The sequence below is a fragment of the Lates calcarifer genome, linkage group LG21 (assembly GCF_001640805.2).
Source record: "Lates calcarifer isolate ASB-BC8 linkage group LG21, TLL_Latcal_v3, whole genome shotgun sequence".
In the NCBI taxonomy this organism is placed as follows: domain Eukaryota; kingdom Metazoa; phylum Chordata; class Actinopteri; family Centropomidae; genus Lates; species Lates calcarifer.
The window spans coordinates 5,920,024-5,942,511 of NC_066853.1; the positions used below are offsets into that span (position 1 = coordinate 5,920,024).

Here is a 22,488-nt window from a genome sequence, read left to right on the forward strand (position 1 = left end):
CAAAAAAAAAAAAAAAAAAAAAACTGGATCAAAGTACATTCCTACACACATTTAAATATGTTAATAAATTTCATTCCCCTGGACATCTCTCTGAGAATCATTGACAGCTCCATCTCATATTTTATGAAAAAACAAAACAAAAACTCTATAGCTACTCATATTTTCTCACGTTGAGTCAAATTCTCCTAATCTGTCTAAGCCCAGCCCTCGAGAGGCCACTCTCATTTTTTAGATTTCACTTTGCGCTCCACCCATGAACCCCAGACACATTTATTTAGTCTGTGTCCGCCAAGAAACTTATTCTCCAACAGGAGGAGGAGAGGGACTGTGACAGCCCATCTTCAAACCAACAAAACCCAATCTGCTTTTGAAGCAGTAGTTGGCGTGCTGAGCCAGGAACTAAGCAGTAGCTCTCTCTCTCTCTCCTCTCTCTCTCTCTCTCTCTCTCTCTCTCTCTCTCTCTCTCTCTCTGTGAGACCTGGGACACCGAGGCGAGGGGGAGAGCTCATTCCACAACACGGCAGTCCTCCATGGCTCTGTGCAACGGAGACAGCAAGGTCAGTGGAGCGGGGAGTGTCCGCGGCTCCGGTACTGGACAACCCGGTTGACTTAGTGTTAGGACCCCGGTACTGGTGTACCCCCTCCCCCGGTTAATTACGGCCTGTGCGCACCTCGGAGGGAAAGTTAAGGAGAGAATGTATCGTTACCACCAGTGCTGCTGAGGAGCAATGAGTACGCTGTTGTCTGCCTGTTGCAACGTTACATTAACATGTTGCTCATGGCTGCTAACGAGCCGGACAGGTTATCTCAGTGGTGTTTGGCATAAATATAATCTTTGACATATTTCGCCACTAAACACGGGCGCCTTCCTCTCATGGTGGACCTCTATAAGACCCTTTGCCTCCAGTACCGCGTGGGTTTTAGCATAGCGCCGCTAACTTAGCCAGCTGCTAACATGCTAATGCTAATTACTACTGTTTACACTGTTCGTGAGCTAGCATGCTACATAGTTAATTCGTTAGCTAGCTTTAGCCGGTCGAGCACAGTTTGTAGTGACAGTGCTACTAACCGCGAGTCTTTTAATGTGATAGCTTTCGTGTTCGTTTTGTGGGCAAACTAGTTTATTTCACACGGCTGCTGTCACACACTTTGAGCTAACGTTAACGGACAGGTTTGCTAACGTCGTCACTAAGCTAATATGAGTCGACTTGCGGTTACCGGTCTGACAACCGGAGCCGCTGCCGCTGCTCCGTTACCAACTGATCTGGTAAAGTTTACTGTTTAACTGTCGAGTATTTTCTCATGATTTGTACTGCTAAAGCTGCTGTGATTGATGACTGTTTTAAGGGTGATTCGGTAGTTCATATAATAAACTGGAGGTGGTGGGTAGCATGCCATATCAAAGTTGTTTTTAGAAACATCAGCGGCGGAAGTGTTTCCACGCACCACGTGGGATCGTGTTTCTTGTCCTCTTCTACCCGGTTTTGTTGTTTTATGGAGCTCAATTAGCTGTCAGTGATTTGACTTCTCTGCGGAACTTGCACTGACATCTATTTCCCTAACTTTGATCTGCACCGATGTTTATGAAAATAACATTCAGACATACAGAGCGGCAGAAAGAAACCATATATCGTGGTAAAAGGGTCCTCATTGATAACCCCTGACTAACTTGGGTTTCATGTGACTCTACTGATGGGCTGAATACTTGCAGCACGCTTCACGAGTGTCACTGTCTGTCTGTATTGTATCTCACATGTCCATAATTTTGTTAAACCTTATTGAGTCACATTTTCCATGGAGAGGTCAGAGGTGCAGCACAGTTAAGTCTAGGAGTGGGTTACCTTCTGTCACCACCCAAATGTCAAGAACAACCTTGAAACAGTTTTGTGTCCTAGTCAAGGTTCTGTCACTTAGTAAACACTAGTGTAAAAAAGTGACCAGGGTTGTATACTTCTCTGTCCACACAGCACAACACAAACTCTGTTAGCACTTTAAACAAGCCATTGTGTGCGGTTTTCTGAATGTGTATCCACAGCTGGAGATCAGCAGCGCAGAGCAGAATGGGTCATGTGAGGGGGCGGTGGCGATCCTGGATGCTGGGGCCCAGTATGGCAAGGTGATCGACAGACGGGTGCGAGAGCTGTGTGTACGCTCTGAGATCCTCCCTTTAGAGACCCCGGCCTTTGCTATCAGAGAACAGGGCTACAGGTGAGCAGGAAGAGCACATGCACTGGAGATATGTTTACTTTTGTTATTATACTGTTCTGTCAGTATGAATTTGTTTTCTAATACATTTTGACTTGATTGTTTTCTCTCTCCCTCCTTAGGGCAATCATTATTTCAGGAGGTCCAGCCTCTGTGTATGCAGAAGATGCCCCCTGGTTCGACCCTGCCATATTCACTATAGGAAAGCCTGTCCTTGGGATTTGCTATGGGATGCAGGTATCCATGTACTCACCTACACACAGAAAATAATATTCTGCAGTGGGAAGCTGTTGTAGTTCCTTCTCCCATAATGCCTGTTAAAGGAAGCATTGGTGTTACACTCATTCACTTCTCTGAGTGGCTGCACTCTACAATCATGATACTCCAGGCTGTTGTCCAGCTCTCCTGGGCCAACTGGGACTTCAGCACCTTCTTCAAGGGCATTTTGACACCAGCTGAGAGAGATGAGAGCGTTGCTCGCTCAGTTTTCCCAGCTAGCCTGAAAATTAAAACCAGCAGCTTCTCAAGCACATTTCTCTAAACTGCAGGCAGTTGTGCAATGTTTGGAATCACACTGAAATGTAGTCTGTGTCCAAGTGTTAACTTTACTCTGTGTGTGTGTGTGTGTGTGTGTCTGTATTACAGATGATGAATAAAGTTTTTGGTGGCACAGTACACAAAAAGAGTGTAAGGGAAGATGGAGTGTTCAGTATTGGACTGGACAACACTTGTTCTCTCTTCAGGTAATATTGTTATTATATTCTAAATGTGATAATATTGTCTTCTTGAAGCTGCACATTCTTACACATCCTTGCAATTTTAGTTTTACTATTAAATATATTTAGACAGAGAAGATGACAGACTGAGGAGAAACATAGTTTGAGGATGTGGACAGGACATACTTGGTGCAAGAATAACTTGGCCTGACGCACAGTGTAGAGAGAAATTCTGTTTGTGGAAGACAGTATCACTCTACAAATGAAGGTTAGGTAATAGAGCAAATTTTTATTCGAGCCAGTATCTTTCCAGCAGCTATTTGCAGAGGGCAATATGGTTCTTGTAGCCATACTGTATGTTGCATCTACTAAACTGATATTTACCACTGGAATACAAAGCCTTTAAATGGAACATCTAATATGTCCTGAAAAGCCACACTGGAACACTTTAACTGAGCTGTTTTGCACTAAATAAGAGACTGCAGGCATTTGCTGTTAGTGACTGAATATTATTTCAGATTCTGTGACCTGATTAGAAATGTTTTGTTTGTAGTTTTTGTCTAGTCATATACTGCATTTTGGTAGCTGTTACTAACAGAAACTGGTGGCTAATCGTGTATCCAAACTGCAGAGCCTTTACACCTCACTCGTCAATATAAATAACTAACTTGGCTATCTTAGCATAATCTGTTAGGCCAGAGATTTCTGTGTAAAACTAATCCAATTCCAACTGATGAGTGTGCTTTTAGAGGTCAATTACGTGCCTCATTTGACACCTTGAATGCTGATTAGGAAGCAAGCACACATTTTTATCTTCAGCAGAAAAAACTTATTTGACATGGATGTAGCAGATTGTTTTTGTAATCATCCTGTCACCCATACCTTAAAATGAACAGTGAGGAAATCATATATAGATCCATCTGTGCCATCTGAAGCTGAGGTTGTGTTATGGACGCAGTGTAAAACACAACGCCTGCTGCTCAAAGGGTTTGTCCCAGTGCCATATTTACTATATAAACTGCAGAAGCATTCCAGCCGTTACATATTTCCCTCTGGTTGTTACACAAATACTGCAGAGTCTAAAATAGAAAGCTGCAGTCTTTTATTACTGTCTGCCTCTCACGCTTAACTCAAACACACACACTGATAACAGTAACTGCACACATATAACCATCGTATATTGGGAAATTGAACACTGTACGTCTTCCTCTGATGTCTGTGTGTGTGTTTATATTATCAGAGGCCTTCAGAAGGAGGAACTGGTCCTGCTCACCCACGGAGACAGTGTGGATAAAGTGGCTGATGGCTTTAAAGTGGTGGCCCAATCAGGGAACATCATTGCTGGTGAGTACCATGTGAGATAGGCTATGACCCTGATTAATATAATCAACAATTTGAAACAACAGTTGTATTTCTTTTTGTATATTTATTTTAGCCTCAAACTGTATGCATGTATTTACATCTGACATCCCCTGAGAAGAATCTGTATTTTGAGTCTGTAGAAATCCTAACTTCACATAGAGTAAATGTTAACTGTTCCATCATCACATCTTTGTTCTCCCCACTAGGGATTGCTAACGAACAGAAGAAGCTGTACGGGACACAGTTTCACCCCGAAGTCGACTTGACGGAGCGGGGCATGGAGATGTTGCGTAATTTCCTCTTTGAGATAGCGGGGTGCACGAGTAACTTCACTGTACAGAACCGCCAGCAGGCCTGCATCAACGACATCAGAGAAAAAGTAGACAAATCTAAAGTGCTGGTGAGTGAAAACTGCATCAAATTTCATGAGTGTGTGTGGTGGTGTGTAAAACCATTTGTATGGCAGAGAGATGGCTTAAAAAAAGCAAGAAAACCAAAAGAAGTCTCAGCATGTTTTAACCTACAGTGGTGATAATGTGAGTAAAAGTCTAAACCTGAGTTGCTGAGTGTGAAGTGTGCTAGCTGCTCAGGAGGTGGTGACAGCAGCAGTGGTGGGAAGTTAAGTAGAACCAATTAAACTCTCAAATTAAACCCTCTTCTATCTGAAAAGAGGTATTCGACTCCCTGAGCGGCCTCAAACTGGGCTTCATCTCAGGGGAGTGTGAAGGCGATAAATGAGTGTAGGAAACAGGCACAGGATTTATATTTAAAGAAATACATGCAGCCTCTTTCTTTTTTCTCAGCTACTGTCTGAAGGATACGTTTTCACTATTTTTTACTATACTCTAGCTCATAGCTTGTTCTTCTTGTAGCATTTGGCAAGTGGCATTGTGGGTGTGAGATTCCCAAGACTTGATAGTCAGCTAATTAGAAGCAAAGCTGTGTCAAGGCTGTAGTCTGTCTTCCTAAGGCTTAATACTTTACAGCCTGCCAGCAGATGAAACACCACATATATTAAAGATAATATGACAGAAAAAACTGAGAACCTTATGTAAGCATAAAATACACATCAACATTTGAAGTGGTGTTTGCCTCTGATGGTGTCCTCAGGTGCTGCTGAGTGGCGGAGTGGACTCCACCGTGTGCACAGCTCTCCTCAACAAAGCTCTGAACCAGGACCAGGTTATAGCGGTTCACATTGACAATGGCTTCATGAGGAAGAGGGAGAGTCAGAGTGTGGAGGAGGCCCTCACCAAGCTGGGCATCAAACTCAAAGGTAGGTATGAAGTGGAAATGGTGCAATATGCATGTTGCCATAATGAAATAATCTCTTGTGATATAAAGTTGCTCCAAAAAATTCAGAACTAATAGGAGTTCCTGATGAAGTGGAAGAAACTAATTACAGACTATTATTTGAATATTATAGTCTTTATTATACTATTCATTGTGATGTGATGGGTAATTGTCATTATGCCATTTCATAGACTAAATGAAGATTTGTTGCAGCTCTAGATACAACAGGAGCCATTATCATCAGACTTAAGTTGTCTCTGATGTGATCAAGAAGTGTGTTTTTGTGTTTCCCATAACCCCTCTCTCTTTCCTCTTCAGTGGTTAATGCAGCTCACACCTTCTACAATGGAACAACAACCCTGCCCATCTCTGAGGAGGACAGGACGCCACGGAAACGCATCAGCAAGACCTTGAATATGACCACCAACCCTGAGGAGAAGAGGAAAATTATTGGAGACACTTTTGTCAAAGTGAGTACAAAGTTCAAGTGCTATATAGTAACATTTTTTGTTATCATACCAGCCTGTCTGTTCTACACCCTTGTTACTATACTATATGTCATCATTTATCACATTGTTATCTACAAATATGGCTTCTTTTTGTTTGTCTTTGATTTACTAGTGAGCTGTTGTGTCTGACTTTATGAATTGTGTTGCTTCACAGGTAGCGAATGAAGTGATTGGAGAGATGAATCTTAAGCCTGAGGAGGTCTTCCTGGCCCAGGGTACCTTGAGGCCCGACCTCATTGAGAGTGCCTCTCATCTCGCCAGCGGCAAGGCAGAGGTCATCAAAACACACCACAACGACACCGAGCTCATCCGCAAACTCAGAGATGAGGTACTGCTCACACACGCACACACACACACACACACCTGTCATCCTTTTTTCTGATATGTTCTGCTGCTTCAAAGTATGAAAATGATATTCAGTGGATACTGAGCCTTTCAGTATTGGGAGCACGTACATTTATACCGTAGTTCATCACATACTTAAAAAAATACTTAGAGGCTGAAATAGTCTAACAGTCATATGCAGCAATTTAAAAAAAAATCAAACTTGCCAGTAGATTTAGAGAGATCCTACTGAGGGGTGTTGTTAAACAGCTCTGTCAGTGAGGTTATGAAGTACAATACTGCATTGTCTCAGTGCGCTGAATCACTGTAATTACACATACAGCCAATAAATACATGGCATGGGATATAAACAGTCATTAAATGAAGATACATTCCAGCACATTCACACGTTATCACATAATTTCTGTGAGTTTTCCTCATTCACCGTGTCACTCATGCTCATATTATTACATCTGTATGCTGAGTTGTGGCAGGGGAACATTTTTCACAGCTCCTGTGGCCAGAGAAACCGTACTTCTTAGCATTAAAAAACTAAATTGGTCTGTGAATGAATGCCTGTAGCAGATTTACACTGACGTACCCTGAATTTTAAAACTAAGATAGAAACTGGAATTTGGAGCAGACAATGAGTGGTGTCTAATAAAATTAGTGCTGCTTTTACAGATGAGATGACATTTTTTAAGCACCAATAGTTTCCATAGCAATCTGCACCAGACAAACAGTTAATTCAGTTGTACAGACGGATGGCAGGAGGACAGCAAATGCATAAACATCACTTTCTTTATTGAAAGTGGATTTATACACCCTTCATCCCTCAAAGAGGCTTCCTTCTTAGGTTCAGTATTACACAACACTACACTCGAAGAAGCAGTGAAGCTCCTGTGAAGGAGTCAGTCATTCTTCTCCTTATTAGCTGTTTAGTCCTCATATATTATTTGGTGCTTGTGTGTGCGTGGTTTTTTTTTCAGCTCTTTTATATAAATGCACAACTATGCAACACAGAAGAATATCCCTGACTCCCTCATTGTTGCAATGCTGATTTCACTTGTTTTGTGATCCTCCAGGGAAAAGTAATCGAACCGCTGAAAGATTTCCATAAAGATGAGGTCAGAGCGCTGGGGAGGGAGCTGGGCCTGCCAGAAGAGATTGTGTCTCGACACCCTTTCCCTGGCAAGTACATAAAAACTCACGCCTATGATGTCACTGCTCTGACAAAACTGTACAAAAGCAATTTGTATCAGTGTTATGTTCAGTGATGTTGGCGTTTAATCTCTTTCTGTCATTGTCTCCTCTCTTGATCTGTCTCTTTGCCCCCTATGTACACAGTAACTTATTCCATCAGACAGACTCAAAGCTCTCACATCACTCCTGTGTTTTCTAAAAACCCTGCACCTCCTCTTTCCCCATCTTTAGGTCCTGGTTTGTCCATCAGAGTGATTTGTGCAGAGGAACCTTACATCTGTAAGGATTTTGCTGAGACGAACAACATCCTCAAAATCGTCACAGACTTCTCTGCAAGCGTCAAAAAGGTCAGAACAAATGTAATGACTGCTTGGCCTACGTTTGTGGAGATCATAAAACAACTTATCACTGGAATAGGATCGTGTTTTATGTAATTGCTGTGAATATGCCTTTCAGCAGTGAATCATGCACATTTTGGTTTATTAACTGAATCACTGCTTATTGAAAACACCCTTCTGAGCGGGTGCTGACACTGTAAGTTTCCTGATGTCAAATAGTACACAAACCCAAACAAATCAAAGACAGATGCAGGACTGAGGGAAAGCTCCTGGTATTTTCAGTGAACCGATGTGTGTGACATGTTGAGCTTCTGTATTCTTCAGACATCTGAAGAGTAAATCACCTCAAAGCATCACAGAAATACTGTTGAAGTATTTGGTCATTAAAATGCTGTAGGAGCACAAACAGTGTGTAGACTTGTCTCATTTATTACTGTGCACTGACAAATCAGCATTTTCCTGCAGTTTTTGGCAACTAGATACCTGAGGAACAAACTCAGGAAAGTCACAAAATGTAGAAATAAAGATACAGAGGAGTTTTTTGTAGCCAAGCAGTCAGTCCAGTGGAAGCTGTGCCCACACAACAAATGAGAACACACTGGCTGATGTTTATTCTGCGTGGTTAATTATGGGGTTAATAATGTGCAACCTCTGCTGGTTTGTTGGTCACACTGCACCAAAAGCCAAATAACCAAGATGATTCAAAGAGGTTTTGTGTCTGGTTTGTTTGTGTGGTACTTTGTTTTTCACTTCAGCCAGCTCACACACAGAAGTCACATTAAGACAAACTCAAGAACTGAAATTAAACATTAGCTTTGATAAGATTTTGTGTTTGTTGCTGGTTACAGTACAACTGAGGACAGCTGTTCATTATATGAGATAAGACATTGGGAGTCAGGGCTTTTGTGAATAGCCTGATAAAGTTGATGTGCATCTGAAAGTCCTTGTTCATGCTCCATGTGACATTTGATGTGAGAGACTTTATTTATCTGTGTACAGTGTTTGTGCAACAGCTTGTAAATGACAAGTGTTCCCAGAATGAGTAAAAAGTAGACTCGACATTGACAGAAAACATTTGTCATATTTTGAGGTTTCTGTCCTTTTAGTTCCATATCTACAAGCAGCCTCTCTGTCTCTCCTCTCCAGCCCCACACCTTGCTGCAGAGAGTCAAGTCGTGCATATCAGATGAGGAGGAGGAGAAGCTCATGCAGATCACCAGCCTTCATTCACTCAATGCCTTCCTGCTGCCCATCAAAACTGTTGGTGTCCAGGTAATCCAATTCATCCAGTCTAATCAGTCACTCTGTATTTTGGTGTCCATTTTAAACGCTTGTTCAAATATAGTTTATTTGTTTGTTTAGAATAGCTGAGCTGTTTCATATGTGAAGAACTCAAATGTGTTAAGGAGTACTGATGAATGGTTTAAGGACAGTGAAGGTTTGAAACACCATGTGCTACTCTTGCTGTTTGTCTCTTTGTGTTAAAACTGTAATTTAGTGGTTAACCACAAGACACACCCACACACAGAAAGCTTCTCTGTTTGTTACTTTTTGACTCTGTCTCTGTCTAGCCAAGGGAGGAACCTGTTGTAACTATTGTGGCACATTTTAGTTTTTTTCCTCTTCTGATGTCGTCTGATGTGAGTCTCTGACGTGCACAAAGGGTGTGTTCTTTAGAAATGGTTAAAATAACAACAAAATCCACACCATCACTTTCCAGTGGTTTATACTGACCTTCAGTGTTGCCTGGAGAGAATGATTATTACGACCACTTCCCTCACCCAAACATTGCAGTCAGCCAGTAACTGTGTGTGGGTGTGTGTCCTGTTACTTCCTGTTTGAAGCCAGACTTAAATTTGCCCCAGACCTCAAATTGTGGGGCAGACAGGAGACTGTAGACAAACAGAGGCAGGTTTCACTGCCTGGGGAATTTGTTGGAATGAAAACAGACAAATTATGCAGAATTATTTATAGAAACTTCACTGTTTATTCACCCCCCCCCAAAAAAACACACATGTACGCTGATGTTACGTTTGTTGAAGATCTCTGTTCTCTTGTTTTTCTTGACTGCAGCTTTAAAAATATGTTAAAATAATTTTCTGTCTCTGTTTCAGGGTGATTGCCGATCCTACAGTTACGTGTGCGGCGTCACGAGTAAAGAATCTCCACACTGGGAATCTCTCATGTTCCTGGCCAGACTCATCCCTCGCATGTGCCATAGCATCAATAGGTAATAGCACAAGTCTCAGTGATATGCCATGTTAGACACTTGTCAGTGGTCATTAGAGCACACAGATTCATTCATTCATTCATGTCTCTCTCTTTCCAGAGTTGTGTATGTATTTGGGTCCCATGTGAAGGAGCCTCCAGCAGACATTACCCCCACCTTCCTGACCACAGGCGTTCTGAGCACACTCAGACAGGCTGACTTTGTAGCTCACTCTATCCTTAGAGAGTCTGGTAAGTGTGTGTCTGTGCGTGTGCAAGTAATTTCAGACATTTAAATTTAGCCCTATGTATTGTAAGCATTACAGATTATTGGGCAGAACTTCTATTTAGTGGATGTGTGTGAGTAGCTTCAGTAATACAGTTAAATGATCTGTAGAGCCATTCACTCCTTTTACAAAACCTGGCATTAGTTTGCCCACATACAACCGGAGTAGTGCACTTGTGTGCTAACTTGCATCCATAAGGGGAATTTCACGTCTTCAGAGGGACCACATATTTGTTTTAGAAATAGACCTTTCCTCTGTAATATGTCTGTACTTTCCGGACTGTTGCTCTGATGTCACTCAGGATTTCATTGTGCTAATTGCTAAGGACGGTAAAAGGACAGGTGCTACATGACAAACTGGATAACTGTCTCTAAATACAGAGAAGGGAAGAAGCTTTTCAGCCTTTTTTTGTGACAGCTAGAATCCACCGCACAGATTGACATCAATTAGTTTGAATCTGAGAAACATTTTTTTTTATTGTTAGACAGTGTGAGGCTACTACAAATCAGCATTAAGATTTTTTGATTTCTGTCTTTTTTTTTTCTTTCAGGCTACTCTGGTAAGATCAGCCAGATGCCAGTCATCCTGACCCCCCTGCACTTTGACCGCGACCCACTGCAAAAGCAGCCGTCCTGCCGACGCTCTGTGGTGGTCCGCACCTTCATCACCAGCGATTTCATGACTGGCATCCCTGCCATGCCTGGCAACCACATCCCAGAAGAGGTATACAGTGATATGGTTTTAGTATTTTCTTAGACTTGGAGGCATCATCTTCATTATCTACTTTTTCTGTCTGGTGTTGCTCAGTGTTTGAAGAATTATTCATCTCATCTCAGGTGGTGCTGAAGATGGTAAATGAGATTAAGAAGATCCCAGGCATTTCCAGAGTCATGTATGATCTGACCTCCAAACCACCGGGCACCACAGAGTGGGAGTAAAACACGACGTCATACCGATAGGACACACACTCACACACAATGCACAAACACACTCAACAGATATCAGAGAGGGCTGGTGAACTCCTCTCCTTCTCTTCTGTCCTTCCTCCCTTCTAACCTTTCTTCACCCCCACCCCCCCCTTCGCCTCCCCTCTACTTCCCTCCCCCCTTCTCTTCAACATTCCCATGGAAGGCAGACCGTACTGTGACGGGCGCACATGCAAAGGCGCTACCGCTCTGCTCTCCCCACCACTCCTCCCTGGTCTTAATATTTTTGCCGATAGGGGTTGATTAATGTTGGTTATTGATAATATATTGTCATTTTTGATCCATGTTCAACAATGTATTTCCTCTCTATGACGAAAAGATAAATTGCTGCTTCCTTTTGTGAGGTAAACCATTAAAGGCAAGCGGTGAGAAGCTGTGAAAGTTCAGAAAGTGGACTTGATGTTGTGCCTCAGGTTATGGAACGAGCTGAAAACAAGCTAACAATAGTGTAATGAAAAGGAAAAACAACAGAAGGAGGATTTGAAATCTTCAGCAATTGTTTTCTGCCTTTTTTTGTCTGATGTTTTTGTTTTTACTGTTGTAGGACAGAATGTTCTTCGCCTAAGACTATCCTCTCTATTTGTTCATTTTCACTTTCTGCCTGTATACTGTGCTCTGAAGAAGGTTGCCTGAACAGACGACCTGTGTGACCAATCAACAATTTTTAAGCTTTTCGTTTTGCCAAAAGTAGAATATGCTGTGGTGATACATAATATTGTGGGCTCCTTTTGACGATCTTCTCCAAGCTACATTTGTTGACAAGAGCTGTTGAATTGCTGCTGCACCCACTGTGGGCAGCAGTCAACCCAAGAATAGCTTCACTATGATGACTGGTGTGCAGCTGTGCAGGAGGCCAATGATGGGTAACTTTGTGTGTGCCTGTTCTATTGTTTTTTTTATTTTTATTTCATTTGTTTTTGTGTTTTTCTCTGGCGTGACCCGGCCTGGTATCTGATGTTTCCAGAAAGGAGGATATAACACTGTTTCTCCTCATGCTGCAATATGTATGCTTTTTATGAAGAATAAACAAGGCAAGATGACTAACTAATAACAAAATTATAAGTACAGTAGAGTTTATAACCACGTTGTGTAAATTGCTGTTGTTACTTCATCATTATTTGGCTGCTCTTCTGTTGTGCAGGGGCACATGTTTTGCACATTTCATTTTTTAAAGATGTTTTTTCCCCCCAGAAAGCTTCGGTGCTTTATCATACATCCCGTGGGAACTTCACCTTATTAAGTGTGTCGCTCTGTAGTGTCAAAGGTCAGGTTAAAAGTACTGTCCGGCCATTGCTGCCATCTCTAACGTAACATTCACTGTGTCTCAGAAAGGCATTACTCCATCACTTATTTCTGTTCTGTACAGTCAAACATTCAGCACGTCATAACCTCTAGTCGTCAGTCGCGTTACTTAGACCTCAGAGAATACAGTGCTCAGGTTTAACTGAGTTTTAAAAATTGTATCGTACCCCATTAGAGACATTTCACTCGGACATGGCCTCCAGCGTTTGTCTTTGTGCCTCTCATCCTTTGTTACACCCTTAACATTTTGTGGCAAAATACTCCTAATGCAAAATGAATGGTTTTCCTATCTTGTCTTAACTGCTATTAGTGTTTCTCCCTCTGTTCTGCCTTTTATATGTGTGCATTTTATGTTGCATATGTCTCCATTGAAAACAACAGCTTGATAATGGACATATAATTTTGTAGTTGGATTTAATTGCAATATCGATAAGATTAAGTTATGCAACTGTGTGTCTGATGGGGTTTTTTTTGTTTTTGTTTTGTTTTTATTTTGTTCAACAATGCTCATTCTCCTTAGTAACGTGCCTCAAACCAAGCCACTGCATGCAGTTTCAACTATGACGACATTTGTACAATGGAAAACTGAGCTTTAATAAAGATCTCCATGTTGAAACTTCTCACATCTCTTAAGATACTGATAAATTTAATAAATATTCTACTTATTTCTTGGGAAGTATCACAAGTTGGGAATGTGTTTTGCCTCAACATAAAAGTTATGCAAATGATACAGATAGAGGCTGTGATGAGATATTTTGCTGATAAAATGACTAACTCCAGTTAAATGTCAACCCGCTGAAATGGAAAGAATGCATAATACAGTAGATAAGGAAGAAATCTAACAGAAATAAATACATTTTAGTTAAATACTGATTTTAAAAATAATTCAAAATATTATATAAATAAATACAAAAAACAATTTTGTTTGAAGCTGGAAACGTGAAGGTATCTCAGCACCGACAAGTCCTCACTTTAGTCTCGTTTATTCATTTTGAAGTTGTCACGCAAAATTTACAAAAGAACTACAGTAAAGTAGAAAACTTGCTGCAGCTCTCCTTTTCCATTTAACCACGTGCCTCTTCTCTGCATGGAGCTGGCCTTTGAAATTAGCATTTTTGTAAGTGAGGGTACATAATTGATATCTCGCACAACTCATAAGTAACAGTCAGACGTCTCTCATGTGCCTGAGACAGATCACAAGGGCTCAATCACACACTCATGCACATGCACTGATGGTAATCATTTATCACCAGCAACTGCAGTAGAAATACACTTTCCAGTATCCTGCCTCCTGTGTGCAAACTTCTTTCTAGTATGTTATAATAGTGACATACTGTAAACAGCCATAGTGTTGAAAGTAGTTTACAGTGTAACCCAGCTTTATTAAGATCGGATTTGTGTGCAGTCGTTACCCGGCAGAGGTCCCTCTGTGTGCCGAGGGTTCAGGTGTGTGTGTGTGTCCCCGCTGACTGAGAGACAAGAGCAGACAAGTTCAATCATTCATCAACACACCGCACTCACTCTCGGGGGACAAGGCACAATTTTGGAACTGTAGCTGTGCCGTAATGTTGTGTAAAGACTGTACAAGTTACCACATGCAGCTGCCAATTAATTCCTGGCCTGTGGCAGTTTGTCGTCTGCAGCTGACCCGAGTACAGACTAATGAACTGACTGGTATTTACAGTAAGAAAGAGAGATGAAATGAAATGATGGGATGTTTCTTTAGATTTGCTTATGTGACGTAGGAGTGTGTTGTTGTATGTTGTGGTGGTCTGGGGTCCAGTTTGTGCTTGAGAAAGGTGACAAAACCAGTGGAACATCCTTTGAACCTCACTTCATTTTATACACATTAATGAGATAATACTGACTCATGATATCTACTAAAATTAATAAAGTCCTTCTTGTCTGTGTTTCACATTAAATAGAGATCAATATGCTCTCAGTCAGTCACTGTAATCCTGTGTCCTCCTCTTCACTTTTGCACAGTTGAATCTGTTCTCAGGTTACCTTGTGCAGCACATCTCCCTTGGGAGCAGATAAGACACCTGTCACACTTTGCTGTCTGCCACAGTGCAAGCTCTCCCGACTCCTTTCTGTGTCCGCATAGCATGGAAATCAGCCGCTTTTTGCTTGGATTATGTGCCTTTTTTTGCTTGTACAGATCTGTTTCAGCACAGTCCACGTGCAAGCTGAAGGCCAAGTTCAACCTGAGCGGCTACAAGAATGTAGAAAAGAAGACGGTCGTTGTTGGTGGGATGTTTCCCATACACATGCGTATCGCCGCCACTGATGGCAACACTTCGAGGGCGCCTGTCTCATCGGGGTGTGAGGGGTGAGTTGAGCCATTTGTGACCTGTTCATGCCTTTTTTATCATTGTGACATTGTTGGCTCAGTCTCCTTACCTTAAGTTGTTGTGAGAATGCATTAAATTAGTCTTATATGAACTTACAGTCCTATGAAAGTCAAATTATTTAATATTTCAGCTCTTAAATAAGAAATCATTTTACTTGAGTGACTTAATTATGTGTTCAACCACAGAGTGCACTCTTGATATCTCTTAACTTCATGATTTTACTACATAAATTAAGATGGAGCAGGGCAGCTCCTCTGGGGCCAATTAGCTACAGGAGCTCATATTATTATGAAGACAGGCCTTTAGAGTGTGATATGCAACAATAATCGGCGGTGAACTGGCCTCTTGTGGGTAATTTATGAACTGATATCAAGACTAAAATGGTCTGTGTATATCTTCAATAAAGTATTTTAATTTTACACATACACTGAATGTGGATCTGACTTTTTTCTTTCTCTTAACATGTAAGCTTTCGGAGGCTCTAAAAGACAAAAGACAGGAGAATAAAACTGATCACTGTATCTTGTGTTTACTCCTGACGTCCTCCAGGTTTAATTTCCGTACCTTCCGCTGGACCCAGACCATGCTGTTTGCCATCGATGAAATAAACAAGAGAGACGACCTGCTGCCTGAAACTGACCTGGGTTACGTCATCTATGACTCGTGCTTCACCATCTCCAAGGCTGTCGAGGGTACCCTCACCTACCTGACGGGCCAAGACGAGGCCGTGCCCAACTACCGCTGCGGCAGTGGGGCGCCTCTGGCTGCTCTGGTGGGTGCTGGGGGCTCCGATCTGTCCATCGCCACTGCCAGGATCCTGGGACTGTATCACTTCCCACAGGTAAGGCAGTGCTGAGTGACACAAAGGTAGATAAAGACAGGGAGATATCAACAGAATCAGACGTGTTCATCCTCTTCAGGTCAGCTACTGTTCATCATGCTCTGCCCTGGAAAGCAAGTTCCAGTTCCCCACCTTCCTCAGGACCATTCCCAATGACAAGCACCAGTCTACAGCTATGGCCAGGCTGGTGCTGCACTTCGGTTGGACCTGGGTGGGCACCATAGCTGCAGATGATGATTATGGCAAGTACGGCATCAAAGACTTCAAGGAGCAGGTGGAGGAGGCTGGCGTCTGCATCTCCTTCTCTGAGACCCTGCCCAAGGTAATCAGTTCATCTTCCCTGTCACTGTGCCTACTATCATTTTGACCACATCAGTACACTGTCATTTCTGTTTTAATTTTTTCTTCCCCTTGTATAAACCACAGGTGAGTTCCCCAGAGGACATCCAGCGTATTGTTGACACTGTGGTCGAGTCCACGGCCAAGATCATTGTGGTCTTCTCATCAGACGTGGACCTCAGTCCCCTTATCGGTGAGCTGCTGCGGCACAATGTGACCAACCGCACCTGGATCGCCAGCGAGGCCTGGATCACCTCTGCTCTCATCAACCAGCCTGGGGTGAGTGCTCAGTCAAGTGATGACCAGGGGTGAAAGTTGAGCAGTTATAGCTGCTCTAGAGGTTCTAACCACTGTGAATAACATGTACATCACAGTTTGAGCTGAGGCTGATAATGTGCATGGTTTTGTCCAGGTGAGCTCAGTGCTGGGTGGTACCCTGGGCTTTGGGGTGAAAAGGGCAGACATCCCTGGTCTTCAGCGCCATCTACTGGATGTGGACCCCTATGACCCACTCACTGAGGAATTCTGGGAGACGGTATGTTTTTGAAGCCTCCACTCATTGTTTAGCCACATCCAGGGTCTGACAAATACTGTGACAATGAACTGAAAACTAATTTCTGTAGTCGAACACTCAACATTAAAAAGTCATACAGACAGTAAAAATGATCCAGATAAAGTAAAGTCTTTGACCATATCTTTTGTCTCACAGATTTTTAACTGCACACTCAACTATGAAAAAGCTCTGAAACAGGCCGAACAGAGGGCTACAGCTGTTAATGGCACGGTGTCCAGGATGGCGAGGGGAATTCCTGATGGGCTGTGTACAGGGAAAGAGTCTCTGGCATCGCTCAATAACACCTACTCTGATGTTTCCCAGTTACGAATCACTTACAGGTCAGCGCTCACCACTCAAAGTACTACTGCAAAATTTACTGACGCTGCTCATGTCACCACTGCAACACAGTCCTGCCCCTACCATCTATCACCTCTGCTACTGGTAACATGTCACTGGTTTAGTTCTATTTAAAGGACAGTTGACCCAAATGACAAAAAGTGGCATCTGGCTATGAGTTATTTTAGAGATTTTCGATATTTGCGTCTGTCTCCACTCTAATGTAATGGATGCAAATGGAATTTGTGCGCCAAAGAGTAACAGTCCACATAAATGCACTGTAAACTGTTTTCATAGGGACTATTTCTTAAATAGATAATATTTCCAGAGTAATTATTCATTTAAATGACATGCTGGTGTTGTTGCTTTAAGCACCACAAACAAAAACTGTGTTGGAGCGGCAGCAAACAGCAGCATAGAGTTAGTGAGTGAAAATCTGTTTTTCTTTATGTGATTTGGATGAACTAGCCCTTTAATGATCACATTTTGCTAATGGAAATCTGGATGCTGGTGTGATTGATGATAATGATGATAATGATGATGAATGTGTCTCCCCACAGTGTTTATAAAGCTGTGTACGCTGTGGCACACGCCTTGCACAACCTTGAGTACTGTGTACCTGGACAGGGACCATTCACTGGGCAAAGCTGTGCTGACATCAACAACTTTGAGCCATGGCAGGTACATCTGTGTGTGTGTGTGAGTGTGTGTGGGAGAGTGCAGTTGTTTTTATATGCATATGTTTGTCTAAGCAGACCAGCAGCCATCACAAAATATGTTTATATTTTGTTTTGAGGAGGCGGCTCTGCTCCTTTTCCATCATTCCATCATATGTATCATAGCTTTATATTTTGTGCCTCCATCTCCCCCCTCCATAGTTGATGTACTACCTGAAGAACGTGCGTTTCAAAGCACCGAACACAGACGAGGAAATCTACTTCAATGATGGGGATGTGGAGGGCTTCTATGACATCATTAACTGGCAGGTCAATAGTAATGGGGAGATATCCTACGTCACTGTCGGGCGGTACAATGGCTCAGCAGCCCCAGAGGACAGCATGACCATAGCGAATAACTCCATTGTGTGGAATAATGAAGTGCTGCAGGTCAGGAGTGTATTGATTAAGACAGTATTTAGGCACATATAAATGTCCAAGTCTTCTCTTTCTTTACTTGTGAGTCTTTGTGTTCATGTGTGTACACATATTTGTGTCTATAAATGTGTGTATGTTTGTGTGTGTGTGTGTGTGTTGCAGCCGCCTCGGTCAGTGTGCAGTGAGAACTGTCAGCCCGGCACCAGGAAAGGGATCCGGCAGGGAGAACCAGTCTGCTGCTTTGACTGCATCCCATGTGCTGATGGAGAGATCAGCAACGAAACCAGTTAGTATACAACTTACAAACTGTGCCTTTAAGACGTGACAATATGTCCCCAGGAAGTCTGAACTTCTACCAAAATATAAGGATATTCAAAACATGTCAGACTGAGATGGTGCTGGATCAGGAAGATCTTATTCAGGCAGATAAATCCCATCATGTTTTAGAGGACAACTGCATCCACTGGGTCTCGTGGACAGTTTCAAGTCAATTACATTAAATGATCCTTTATATAACTTCTGCTTTTTGTTGTTCACTGCCAACATAGCAACTCAGACTGTCTCAGGGAGCACACACATCATCAGTCTAGACCATGCTTCCCTGTCATCACTCTCTCTTTCACACTCTGACAGATGCTCGTGAGTGTTTCCTGTGCAGTGAAGATGACTGGTCCAATGATGCTCATGATGCATGTGTGCCAAAAATCATTGAGTTCCTGGCCTTTGGAGAGCCACTGGGGATCACTCTTATTGTCATCTCTGCCTTTGGAGCATTAGTTACCATCGCTGTTGGGGTGAGGATCACAAAGAGGAAACTACACCTACTAATGATGCCAACATCTTGGAGAGTAAGGACCTAAATTGTTTAATGTTGTCTGTCTCGTGTTTGTGCTCTACTTTTATCCAGGTGGTGTTTGTTGTGAACATCGGCACGCCTCTGGTGAAAGCAAATGACGCTCTGTTGAGTTTCTCGCTGCTGTTAGGACTGGTGGTGACCTTCCTCTGCTCCATCGTCTTCCTCGGAGAGCCTCAGAACTGGAGCTGCATGACCAGCCAAGTGGCCTTGGCTCTGGGCTTCGCTCTCTGCCTTTCCTCCATCATGGGTGGGTACAACAAATGTATACCTCATAGTACCTCTGTCTATCACATGCACCAAATGATTTATCCCCAACAACATCACAGTCACAACATACTTTTTTCAAGCCCACAGACTCTGCACTGTAGCACCCTGATGTGTTTTTTACTTCAGGTAAATCAGTAGTGTTGATGCTGAGAGCCCGGGTTCTGAAAGCAGCCCGTGCCAGAGCCAAAGCAGCCGCCAAAGCTGCAAAAGCAGCAGCTGAAGCAGCAGCCAACAGCGGCAGCCCTGATGTGATTGTAACCAACACAAACAACAACAACGACGCCAATGCCGGCACTAACCCTGAAGTTGACACTCTCACCTGCGCCCACCAGAGGGCGATGGTTGGCGTAGCAACATTAATACAGGTACATACAGAAACTTGCATTTCACTTGTCATCTTACTGAGTGTTACTTTACTGACGTCACCATGCTTCTACCCAGGCTATCGCGTGCACAGTGTGGCTCATCGTCCTCCCTCCATACGCAGTGAAAAACACCTCAGCCCAGAACATAAAGATCATCCTCGAGTGCGATGAAGGCTCTGTGGTCTTCATCTGTTGCATCTTTGCCTATGATATCCTGCTGGCTCTGCTGGCCTTCGTCTTTGCCTTCATAGCCCGAAAGCTGGAGGACTACTTCAGGTAGGAAACACACAGATTACAGGGGAAACATATGAGCAAAGCAGTTATATTAATATCACCAAGGGCACCGGCTCAGTGGGGTCAATGGATAATAAACAATAACCTCCAGAATATTCCTGTGTTGTAGTTCTGAGTCATTCATCTTTCATACCTCAATTCTTGGTGTTCCTTAATCTTTCTCTTGTCAAGGCATCTTGGCATAAAGACCTTCTCCTCTGACACTTCTCTACCTGTCTTCCAGTGAAGCAAAGTGTATGACCTTCAGCATGCTTGTCTTCTTCATTGTGTGGATCTCCTTCGTCCCGGCTTACCTAAGCACACGCGGAAAGTTCATGGTAGCCGTCCAGATTTTTGCCATCTTGGCCTCCAGCTTTGGCCTGCTGACCTGCATCTTCCTGCCCAAGTGCTACGTGCTTTTGGTGAAACCTGAACGCAACAAGGAGGAGATGATGAGGCCCCGCGCCAAACCCCGTGACGGGACCTCAACTGGGACTTCAGCCTCGCTCGCCACAGCTAACACTGAGGTCAATGCTACGACTGCATCCACTGCTATTGATGATTAGTGGGAAAATAACTAGAAAGAAACTGAGCCACAAAGATGAATATTGTAAATACTGTAGATGGCAGCTGTGCCACTGTTTCATTGGCCAACGCTCCGGCTGATTAGGGTTCCTAGTCTTGTTATTCACATTTATTTTACAATATGTTTGGTCTTAATGAACAGACAATATATATTATTTACAAAATATTTATATTTATACTGACTGAATCTGTGTCAAGTCATGTGTATCTTCATGTATGTTACATAGGGCTGATTTCAATTAGCAATATCCATGAGGAAAGAAAACTGCTACCTCAACAATTACTAAACATAAATTTGGTCATGTATGTGAACATGTGACATTTTTAAACAAATTTCTTAAAGAACAATGTAATTTTGACTTCACTTGCTTTTTCTCTGGTGTCTGTTCTGCTAAAAGATATTTTAACAAATTCAGACTCTTACCGTCAAAGCTGCTCGTGTTTCACTTGTTGTAGTGGGATCAAAATTAAGCATTTACTGCAGATATCTTTCCTGTTGTATTTCTAGTTGCTGATCAGTTTCAAACACATCTGACATTTTTTACCAGTACAGCCATTTATCTTATGTTGCTCCAATCAGAATATTTGTATAAATGTTTACACAGTAAATTTAACTCTCTGTTAACATAATAACCTGTCAGAGTGACACAAATTAGCATAACCCTGTTAGCACATGACATTTCTTAATGATATAATAAATGTTATTTTCAGTCACTACCATACGTGTGTTTCTTGAAAGCAATAAATTAATTATATGCCTTAAAGAAGATCCAGGCAGGCAGGTTTGCAGGGAATGGTCTTGCTTCATTCTCCAGGACATAATCTGTAGTCCAGGAGGATCTCAGAGTCAAAGTAAGTACTACACACCCAGATATATGAGCTCAGGTGCCACAATATCAGGGACAGGGTATGACTCAACAAGGGATCCTACATACAGTATCTCTCAGCTGGCAAGACTGATCCAGCAGAGGGTGCTAGAGGAAGCTGTTCTGGAAGTACACATCATGTTTGCTCCACTGACTCCACCACAGCCCTCACCCTGATTCAAAATAATGGCAGATAGAGATATCATTATATGGGGAAAATATAATATCTTAAAGGGGGTTGCCAAACTTCTGCCGTAAGTATCTCAGAAATAATCAGGTAAATCCTTCACTTTCCCACAGAGCGTGAAGTGTGATGAGAGGTTTAGAAAATACGATGCTCCATGAAACTCTGAATCTCTGAAATAAGACTACTTTTAAGTTGGACAGAATTTAATTAAGCTGGAATCTGTGTGATGGATCACTTAGAGCTGAAAAGATGACAAGATGAGAGGAAGCATATAAAAGAGAAAATCTGAACTTTTACTTGCCCCTAACAAGGCAGAGAGGATGATGATATTAATGTATATATCATAAATCACACTGAGCTTCGTCAACCTGTGTATTACAAAAGACAATGAAGAACTATTTCATCTGTTTTTTCTCTCTCTTTTAACTACTCGCTTTTGTTTTTATTCACTTCAAAAAATGTTGCATTAGGTGGAAGCTGAACCTCATATCTTTCTTGTATCTTTTTATGTAAGTTCAAGTGGCTGATCTATAGCGGTGCGTCTTTGTGTAGTGTGCGAGATTGTGTATATGTGCCCACCTCATGAGCACGTGGTCTTCTAGGAATCTGTGAAGCTGTGAACTGTGTCCAATCAAAGCTGTCAGTATGGACAGTAATAAATTCTGCTGGTGACAGAGCGGTGAAGGAATGTGTTTATAATTTATCGTCAGCTGACGAGAGTGGACAGGGACACTGGTGCTAAATCAAGACAAAATGCATGCGCACGTGCATTGCTGCATGTGTGTGTGTGTTCATACTTTGCATACGTCTGAATGTGTGTGTCCATGCATGCACTA

At 42.4% G+C, this 22,488-nt stretch overlaps 2 protein-coding genes across 3 annotated transcripts; both read left to right on the top strand.

The window, feature by feature from the left end:
• The first annotated feature begins 398 nt into the window (after positions 1-398).
• On the top strand, positions 399-13,353 carry gmps (guanine monophosphate synthase). Of its 2 annotated transcripts, none has more exons than XM_018662118.2 (16): positions 399-557; positions 2,036-2,208; positions 2,328-2,442; positions 2,851-2,948; positions 4,162-4,265; positions 4,490-4,683; positions 5,394-5,559; positions 5,895-6,046; positions 6,240-6,413; positions 7,495-7,600; positions 7,844-7,959; positions 9,097-9,222; positions 10,065-10,180; positions 10,280-10,410; positions 10,996-11,168; positions 11,282-13,353. In XM_018662118.2, the coding sequence occupies exons 1-16, from the start codon at positions 531-533 to the stop codon at positions 11,381-11,383; spliced, it is 2,073 nt and encodes a 690-aa protein (XP_018517634.1). In that variant the 5' UTR covers positions 399-530; the 3' UTR covers positions 11,384-13,353. The 2 variants fall into 2 exon arrangements, with proteins under 2 accessions (XP_018517634.1, XP_018517633.1); XM_018662117.2 differs by lacking the exon at positions 399-557 and adding an exon at positions 622-1,267.
• A 95-nt stretch (positions 13,354-13,448) lies between these two features.
• LOC108873783 (vomeronasal type-2 receptor 1) lies at positions 13,449-21,270 on the top strand. Its single transcript, XM_018662116.2, has 14 exons — positions 13,449-15,065; positions 15,637-15,928; positions 16,008-16,250; positions 16,355-16,546; positions 16,680-16,802; positions 16,977-17,161; positions 17,720-17,840; positions 18,038-18,265; positions 18,416-18,539; positions 18,887-19,047; positions 19,161-19,356; positions 19,503-19,741; positions 19,818-20,017; positions 20,259-21,270. Exons 1-14 carry the CDS (start codon positions 14,842-14,844, stop codon positions 20,578-20,580), a joined length of 2,850 nt encoding a protein of 949 aa, XP_018517632.1. The 5' UTR covers positions 13,449-14,841; the 3' UTR covers positions 20,581-21,270.
• Positions 21,271-22,488: the final 1,218 nt, after the last annotated feature.